Source organism: Rhopilema esculentum, chromosome 10 (genome assembly GCF_057945365.1).
Source record: "Rhopilema esculentum isolate cy_ngs chromosome 10, ASM5794536v1, whole genome shotgun sequence".
Taxonomy (NCBI): Eukaryota; Metazoa; Cnidaria; class Scyphozoa; order Rhizostomeae; family Rhizostomatidae; genus Rhopilema; species Rhopilema esculentum.
In genome coordinates, this window is record NC_142824.1 from 3,767,205 (window position 1) to 3,777,103 (window position 9,899).

At 36.2% G+C, this 9,899-nt stretch overlaps 1 protein-coding gene across 4 annotated transcripts in view; it reads left to right on the plus strand.

Annotated features, from left to right (window-relative positions):
- Nucleotides 1-9,786, plus strand: part of LOC135685923 (beta-1,3-galactosyltransferase 6) — a 29,739-nt gene extending 19,953 nt beyond the window's left edge. The window contains exons 2-4 of one of the 4 annotated variants that reach the window (XM_089110999.1): nucleotides 5,073-5,131; nucleotides 6,073-6,394; nucleotides 6,989-9,784. In XM_089110999.1, the coding sequence (XP_088967125.1) occupies nucleotides 6,083-6,394; nucleotides 6,989-7,774 (1,098 nt within the window). In that variant the 5' untranslated portion in view covers nucleotides 5,073-5,131; nucleotides 6,073-6,082 and the 3' untranslated portion in view covers nucleotides 7,775-9,784. The other 3 variants (XM_089111000.1, XR_016144190.1, XM_089111001.1) reach the window with 3 other exon arrangements.
- The last annotated feature ends 113 nt before the right edge of the window (nucleotides 9,787-9,899 follow it).

A 9,899-nucleotide genomic window follows, 5' to 3' on the forward strand; every position in this document is an offset into this window, starting at 1 on the left:
GGTCAGGACGTCCATCATTTTGAGGCGAAGGCCCTGCTCATGAGTTAATTTGCAAATATAAAAGGAAGGAAGCCATTGAAACATCCTGTCTTATACATCTATACAAGCAGACGCGAAACGATTTGTTTTTTTTCGCGTCAAGCTACTTCGTCCTCCACGAGATGAGCACATATCTGATCTCTTGCTATTAAATCTGAGCTTGTAATAGCAAAGCAGCGGGATTTGCGTTCCTAACAATAGCCTATTGCGCTGCAAACAAAGGGAGTTATGATGTAATGTACTATTGTTTTCCTTCATTTGCTATGAAAAAGGCCAAAGTAATAGCATGGCCGTTCTGTGGCTGAAGAATGAGGCTCCTCTCATGCCGTGGTATATTGGCTTTTGATGAAAGGTCTGCCTCGGCTACTTTAGTGTGATTGAATGAGGCAATTACAACTAGAACCGCGGTTGAAAATTTTTGTGTTTCGTTTTATTTTTCTTACATTACACACGAAGTGACCTTGAAAAAATTGCTATTACAGTAATAGCAATTATAGGGCTTATTGTATTTTGCGAAAATTTTCGCATAATGCGAAAATGCGAAATTTCGCAAAATACAAGTTTCGAGGTGGTATTTTGTGAAATGCGAAAACTGATTCTAAAAACTTTATTTGCCCAGATCAACGACCGAAAACAAGCAATTCATATTCAGGGCGACTCTGTTCATGCAAATAGCCTAGATCGTTTCCCATTTAACGTTAGATAACTCATGGACACATTTTGGAAAATGGTTCAAAAACCAACCACACCAAGGCCATGAACGGCCTAATTGTGAATTGCCCATTCTAGCGAAAGACGATAACAGTAAGCATCCCGGTGCTTGCTAATTGGTAATTGGTAAATACCCAACATTCTGCGTGTTCTGTGTTGTTTTAGGAGTAATTTACGCCTTTATCCACAAGGCCTATTTTCCTGCTTCCTTCCCGGTGAAACCCGCGTGGCTGGAAAAGGACGGGGGTGATGTCAAAAGATTTTCGCAAAATACAAAATGGCTGGTTGTTTTTGTATTTTGCGAAAACTCGCCAAACATTGTCGAAATGTTAGTTTTTATTTGAGTAAATGTATAAAAAGGCTTTGGACTGTATTTAAAATTTTGTTCATTGAGTAGGCATCAAAAGATTCGATCAAATTAAAGAATTTTCGCAAAATACAAAATGGCTGGGGGTTTTTGTATTTTGCGAAAACTCGCCAAACATTGTCGAAATGTTAGTTTTTATTTGAGAAAATGTACGGAAAGGCTTTGGACTGTATTTAAAATCTTGTCAATTGAGTAGGCATCAAAAGATTCGATCAAATTAAAGAATTTTCGCAAAATACAAAATGGCTGGGGGTTTTTGTATAAGGCACCTGATTACCAAGGCGGTCAAAAGTAAGAAATTCTGAAAAGAATTCAAAAGTAATCTGATTTTATTTTGACATTGAAATGCGAACAAAGCAAAGGGTCAAACATTTCCTGTGACATCCAAGACAAACAACAGGGTAATGAGAGAGGGGTGGGGTCGCAAGTGTTAGAGAATTCATAGAAGCAACAGATTCTGATTTTGGGAAACACAGCTTCCCATGATAAGACAGAAACCCAGTGGCATAGCTAGCGGTCATGCTTGTCATGTCGATTATGACCATCCATTTCCAGAGATAACATTTTTCAAAAAAAAATTTTCAGAAGAAGAAAGTCTTATTCTCACAATGTATTAGCCTGAAGCCACTTGCCTTTGGAGCCTTATGGTTCCACACAAGAATAAGGAACCCGAATAAGGCGCTCTTCTATTGTCAGGCTATAACAGAGGGTTTCTAATTTAGTCATGCCTACTATGAGCATCATGACCAAACCCTGTGTTTTAGTCATACCCATAACGCTGGTTCCCTATGTTTGGTCATGCCTAACAAATAGGAGTAACGCAGGAGAGAACAAAGGCTTGTCATGCCATTTCCAGAGGACATGACAATTATTATAATAACCAGAAACCGTCTTGTTTTATTTCCTGAATGAGAATTCAAAGCATCAAATAACAACGATGGCGGTGCTGCTGTGGCTAGATCTACAAGATGGAAGGTAGTTCTCTGTAAGTAAAATGCAAGCAAAAGCTTAGTGTCAAGCAGTCAAGACTCATGTTAATCTTCAGAACTTTATATGACAATTGCAGAATTTTTCAGTCTGAATCGTATTGCTCTATGTGGAAAAGTGTAAGGCAGGAAAGGCCCTTTTTTGAGATACTGGGACATAAAATCAGTCAGCAGGATCATTTTTGCAATCAAACTAAACTCTCAGCCCTTTCAGTAATCAATTGTTACTAGATTAGATGAACATTTGCAGATAATTTTCTTGATTTAATGAATGCCAAATCTTGGTGCTGTTCACTGGAGATGAATGGGGGAGATGGCAGTGTAATTTTCCAAACAAACAGAATTGAAAGCTTAAAACTTTCCAGACATTTAGCAGCATATTCAGAAACTGTAAAGCCCTTTAAAAGCATTGTTAACATATTATGATAAGGACAATAAGGTTGTAGTTAATAGCTAGAAAATGCCAAAACTTGCTTCAAGTTATTCTTCAATTTTTTGTTGATTATCACATGCAATAACACTGTTTTTACACACAATTAAAGTCAAACTCATAGCTCTACTGACTTCACTTGTAGTTTTAAATACCATTTTACTATTATAGCTGTTTAAATAAAACGACCAGAGACAAGTCAAGCATGTGGCTGATCTTGCTAGTTAAACAGTTTTATTTCTTTATTATAACTTTCCATATATTTGAAAATGCACAAAATAAAGTTATTTAATTTAAAACCATTTGCTAGATTTAGTAAGGCCTATCCAACTAGGCCTAACCATTATTATTCTAGTTTCCTATATTTCATATCAAACTTTATAGCTGTTTAATTGCTTACCAATAAACCAAAACAGTATCTCAAGGTCTTTCCATGGTGTAACAAGATAATTGCTAAGTAATAAGAAAAGCTCATCCCAAAGATTCATCAGATTTTTTTATTTAGTTTCAAGCCTTAAACTTTTTTGTCCAAAAGGAACTCATCAACTCAAAAATTGGGCGTGGCAGAATTTAATCACACCCATAATTTTCCAAAATTTGAGGGGATAGGGCATGACCACTGCTATTTGGCTGGCTACGTCACTGCAGACACCCAGTGTGGCAACAAAAAGACATCGTGTTAGAAGCATTCCAACTTCTATTGACGTGAATCCATATGACAAAAAAATCAGTATATTGACGCTCCAGTTAAGACAGTCCGTGTAATTTAAACAAAATCCATGTAGTTAACTTCCCTACGTTGCTTGCCACTTTTCTATATCTTCCTTCAAGTCTTATTATACCGAAGATGATTCTAGCTAGAGTCGAAACGTCTATAGTTTTATACCACTGAAGTTGTCTTACCCAGTGTTATATTCTTGATTATTGTTTTCTGTAAGAAAGTCCGAGACATAATGTTGACATGTTGTCTCAACAGAACATAACATGAACAAAACATTTTCACGCCTATATACATCTGAGTCTGGGCCAGAGTGTCCAATAATAGACCTAGAATGTCTTTTCAGAACACCCATGATGAAAGTACAGCTTCTTCATAGGCGCCGACTTCGTGGGGGCTCGGGGTTCGGGGGCTTGAGCCCCCCTGGGAATTGCTATTGGGGGGCTCAGCCCCCCTGGGAATTTCGTTTGAAATCCGCCACTGGGCTGAAAATTCAGCGCAGAACAGCTGAAGGCAGGTATATGTATATTCTAAGTCTCAAAAATGTGAAATTTATCTATTGTTAAAGAATAATTTGAATCAAATAAATCCCTTGTAAAAAATTTAGTCTTAACTTTCTGTCTCCTTCGTCATCTGTTAATATTTCAAAGCGACATATGTTATTAAAGCGACAGAGAATTTCTCTACCTTTTAACTTTTTTTAATTTTTTTTAATTTAAATTTTCAGCCCCCCCCCCCCCCCCTGGGAAAAATAAAAGTCGGCGCCTATGAGCTTCTTGTAACCCTTTGACCAAGAATTTAGAGACAGAAGGTAATGTTACCCCCGGGTTTTTACATAGTATGAGTCCGCCACGTTATGCCTATGAATAGAAATGAAAGATATGCTTATGGTGATTAGATAACTTGGTTGCTGTATACTAGAGTGTCTTTTCTGTAACAATACCTGAAAATGTGAGTTACTAAGGTATTACAATGGTGGCCAGTGTATTTTAGAACCAATGCCATGTTTTCAAGATCCTGAACGTGATCTGCGCAGCTAAGTTATTTTCCTTTTATTTGCATTGTGCCTGTTGCCTTACTGCGTTCCATTTTCTGAAAGGGAACGATGTTGCATATCAACTTGTATATACAGGACCAAGACGAATGAAACGGGCGCAGCCATTATTTATCCGAAACATTAGTAAGTGCAAAAAATGGTGCTGCTTTCATGATAATTTAGACATTTCGTTTATAAAAAGAATAAAACACACAGTACATAGTGAGAACTATCTTCGCTGAAAGCGAACATGGCTATGTATTCACTTTAGGAAATAAATGCCAGTGAATAACTCCTCCTTTTGTCTAACAGCAAAAATTAGCGACTCTGCCATCGGTCAACATCTTTTAGAGCAGCTAACAGACGGTATAAACCCCGTTTTTCCAGAAAAACGAGAAAAGATACTCAACTGATTTTTGTTGTAAATAGTAGTTACTAGTATGGTGAAATCTGTAATAGGAATTAAATTCTGTTTTCATTTATATTTGAGACGACTGGGCCCTTCTTCTTATCTTCAACCTACTCGCGAACGCGAATCTGAATCTGATTCAGAATCTGATTCTGCAGACACGGAAATGCAATTTTTGAATCGATCTACATACAAACGCAAAAGCCGCTTTTGCGTAGACGGCAGGAATTCGTTTTCTTTCTTGGACTCCATTGGAAATATTTCTACAGGCACGCAGCACTGATTGGACAACCATGCCGATCATGGGCTTGCGTTTTTCTGATTGGCCTATTTCGATTCACAACTGGGTAAATATTTTCCTTTATGTTTTTTTCAGACGCTTATTCTGACGTTTTATACTCTGCTGAGGAGTGCCAGACGGACAAGTTTTTAGTAGTATGTTGTGAAATGTTTGCTTTTTTCAAAGCCATTACTTTTTTTCACATTAGATCATCATTGAACAACCCGAAGTATACTTCTTTGTTTATACTTATTGTTTCACCATTGTCGTATCGCTGGCCGATAACGAACAATTTCGTTGCAACAATCCCCGTCGTTTTGTAATGGAACACCTCACTTTACAGCTATTTTTCATATTTTGCGCATTTTTATACAGTTTGCTTCAAAGCTACAAACACTAATTCTTGCAGATATAACTACGTATTTACCATCGTATCTACATGCGAATGCCTCGTCATTCACTGCGCACTATTGTTACATTGTTGTTTTGTGAAGCAAATGTTGCTGTTGGTTGATAGCTTGAGATGTCTCCAACATTAAACGAACATCGCCGTCCATTGATCGATCGTGTTGTTATAATTTTACCATTTGGTTTGTGCTCATCTAGCTGGTTTACTAGAATATTTGCATTCACATGGGACGTATCCTGATATTTGCTTACAGTAACATTGTTCGTTTATAAAGTATCACGTATCTTAACATTTATACTTATCTTAGTCGGGGAGACTGTAGGGTCCAGACCCTTTAGAGACAGTAGGTAATGATACCCCCGGGTTTTTAGATAGCGTGATAAGATATAGTTAATCGTCGATTCCGCCACGTTATGCCTATGAATAGAAATGAAAGATATGTTGATTAGATGACTTAGTTGCTGTATAAGAAAGTGACTTTTCTGTAACAATACCTAAAGCTGTGAGTTACTAAGGTATAACATGAGCTCCATGAGCGTACGCACTTTATAAGATTCTTACCTCGTTATCGGCCTCAATTAAACAAAGCAAACCGCCTCCTAAAGCAAGCGTATTCATCATTAACTACCCAAAATTTAGCTGTATCAGCAGTTTAGTCGCTTCTTAAACACTTTATGTTTTCAACAGGTTTTCAACAATGGATTTTCCAGCATGGCAAATCAAAGTGGTACTTATATTCATCGTTGTGATGCAGATTTTCGTCTTCTATGCGTTTGATATGGGTTTTCACCTAAAGAAAGTGCAGGATTCTCAAGATTCTTGGACAAAAGCAAAGGGTGGAGTGGAAAATTTAAATAGAAATCCTATATACTCTAAATTCAAAATAATGAGGCCAGCAATCAGAAAGAAAACAAACCTTTTGATGATTGTTTCATCAGCCCCAAAAAGAAGAGAGAGACGGTCAGCAATTAGAGAAACGTGGTGGAAAGATTGTGTGAGCAGTGACCAGGTACAGCAACTGATTTGCAAAACCTTTTGTTTTCTAAAACCATTCATAATAATTGATTTATTCTTTTGAATACCAAAGCAGACTTTGCATCCTTATTTCCATTGGGAGCTAAAGAAAATTCAAGGAGGGGGGGGGGGCCTGCTGCGATGTTTGGTTCTTTATTTGCACCAACAACCAAATTTGGCGAGTAAGCAGTAAGCCAAGACACATGCATGGTGTCATTCCTCCATACCCCCCTCCGTCGCACCACCCATTCTCATTTCTTTAGTGCATATATTATATTATATTTTATTATATATTAGTGACACCATGCATATATTATATTTAATTATATTATATTATATTATATTATATTATATTATATTATATTATATTATATTATATTTTATTATATTATATTATATTATATTATATTATATTATATTATATTATATTATATTATATTATATTATATTATTTATATTATTATTATTATTATTATATATTAGTGATGTGTTTACCATATTTTGCCATTTCTAATTCTCTCCGAGCCGAGTCTCTTCTTTAAAGACTGAACAAAATTAAAAATTAAGGTTTAATACTTTTGCGTCCTAGGTTATTGTTAAATGCATCTTCATCACAGACCAACCTGACGGATCATCACCAGACGGGAAAAAGTTGATCAAAGAACAAAGAACTCACAATGATCTTGTATTTCAAAATCTCAGTGGTGGAGTCGAGTTCGGCAAACGGTTTTTGTATCACATGGTTTGGGCCATGCAGAACTACGAGTTTGATTATTTTTTAAGGATGGACGATGATTATTTCTTTTGCCTCGAGCGATTTCTGCACGAGCTTCCGATGCCAATGCGCCCCATGTACCACTGGGGATACGTACACTGCCTTCCAAACATTGTTCGACCCGAGGAAAGTGTCATTTTATTCTCACGTGACCTAATAGAAGTGTTTTTGAACCAAGATCCGTATGAAATGAAAGGCCATCCTTGGGCAGACCAGATGATAGCAACATGGGTGAAAGATCTTAATATACCCGCTCTATATAACCACGACCGTAGATTACATCATGACCCACCACTAAAATTTATGAAAAATATTACCCAACGTTTTAAAAAAGTTTGCGACAATTTCATCGGGGTACATGGAAGTTATCCAAAGGACATGAGACTTTTATGGAGATTATATAGTAAGTATTCAAGATTTTATGCTAATCTAGATTTGTATACCTCAAAATGCGAAGTGCCTCAGCGATTCAATTGGACCCTATTTGCCGACGTTTGGAGATATGAGCCAAAGAAATTGATCGATAACCCTTCATGGAATACTACAAAGCAGAAAAAAGACGATAAAGAATACCTTGGTAGAGAGGGCGGTCAAGTGTAAAGGAATTAAGTGTTTTAACCAAACAAGATCAAAACGTAATGCGATGTAAAAGTCCTTGGAAAAGGAGATAGGTCTCATGTCTCCTTACATGTGCCAAATGCCAAAAGGAGCTTTTTTCCTCATTTATCTTTGTACTCTGGAACAATTTTTACACAAGCAAATAGGATGATAGGCCGAAACATTCTATACTTGAGAGTTTCAAAATAAAAATACATTCCACGTACACATTGGAAAAACCAGGCATCAACAGAGTCCAGAAAAGTTGTCAATCTTCCTCCGGGCCAAGTGTATCTCACTATAAAACCTTCCTCATTTTTAACGTGTTTTAAATGGGCGTGGTCTGGAAGTCAGGGCTACTTAACTAGTTTTAACCCCTTTCATTGCAACTCTTTGTTTCCAAAAATTATAGTTTCTTTTCTATTATAGATATTTTTGGTAGAGATTAAAATCAATATCTCTTTATTAAATAACAAAGTGTATTATGATTTAAATATATAAATTACAAAAGTTTACGCTTAAATTTTACAGTGCAAAGCAGTTCTGTAACACATTTGATATAAAAAACAAGATTTTTATAGATATTGATTCATTTCTTTATTTTTGTCTGACTACATTTTGAAAGCCAGAAGACCAAGTCTCCAAATTTTTGGTCACCTTCCTCAATTTCGTTTTGGACCCCTTTGGTTTCTACAATCTTCCTCCAGCCAGCGGCCGTAGGGCCGTGATGTTTTCCTGACTCTGCATTGAAGTGGATGGTTTTATCCCTAAACAGTTGATACTCCTTGTTGTATGGGGTTGGTATTTCGTCGTTTTACCTTAGTTCTTCAATAGGCTGTTTTGTCATTGCTAATAGTTTTGCAAAAGCAGCACTATTGCACGTGGCTTCTTGATTTTATTTGCTTTTGCAACCTATACCACATTTTGTTGAGATTCAGAATGGGGAACGAGGGGGCATTCAGTGGCCGTGATCGCTTGACGTCAAGTTACAAAAATGATCTACAAATTTAAAATTTCCTGGTTGTTCCACTTTTTATTGCAGAAAGAAAAGAAATAATATAATGTCTGGATTCACAGAGTCGTATTTTTCTTATTGATCTTGTTTTTACCGTTCCTTTCAAAATCAAGTTTATTGATCTTTTCTAGGAAGCTTGCAGAGATTTGATCAAAAACATCTAGTTAATGCATCGTACTGTTTTAATAACTGTTCTGTCTAGTTGATATGTTGCAGTATTAACGCACATATAAAAACCTGGTTTTTCAATAAGCCTAAACAGGTTCTTATATGAATGGTACTTAAAATGAATTTAGGCTACCAATGTTTTTAAAATAGGTTCTTTTTTTATGTGACAAAATCATAATTTTCATTTCACGCAGTAATATGATACTTAAAGACAGTATAGACTTAACAAAACTGATATATACTCAAATAGACTCATAGCAAAATCTCTGAAATGTCAATTTAAACGCAAGGTTAATATATGGAAAAATTGGAATAAATGAGAATCGAAATGTTATACTCTACAAATGTGAATATTAAGATAATTTATTTAAGTGATGGAAACAATATACACAGTATTGTACTTTGGCTTCAAAGAAAAATTGTTTTGCCAAGTTAATTTTAGATATAAGCAGATAATTATACTTTATTCAACAGTTTCCACCTAGAAACCTTTACAGCCGCTCCACTCTTCACTGGTAAGAACCTAACTTTTGGCTTGAAAAGGTTCTTTATGTAGGAGCCCTAAATTTTAAATTTTAGTCTCAACAGGTTTTTTAAAATTCAGGTTCTTTTACGCGGATTTTTACTGTAGTTCCTTTGGCATTCTGCGAAAATGCTAAGGTCCAGTTCAAAGCTACGGTCGATTCAAGAACACACTGGCATATTATTCAAGCAGATAAAAGAAGACCAGTTGGTAGATTTCATCTGTGATTACAGAAGGATATCGAAAGCCAGGGAAATGACCTAATTAGGCAGGGCATTCCTCTCAACCATCGACCGCATTGCCTAACCTTTGTTTTCTCGGCTGATTATGGAACACTATGGTATAACGAATAACTTAAGCCCTTACAACATTTTCAAAAATTCATCAAAGTCACGTTACCGATGACGTCAAAAAGGTTATGT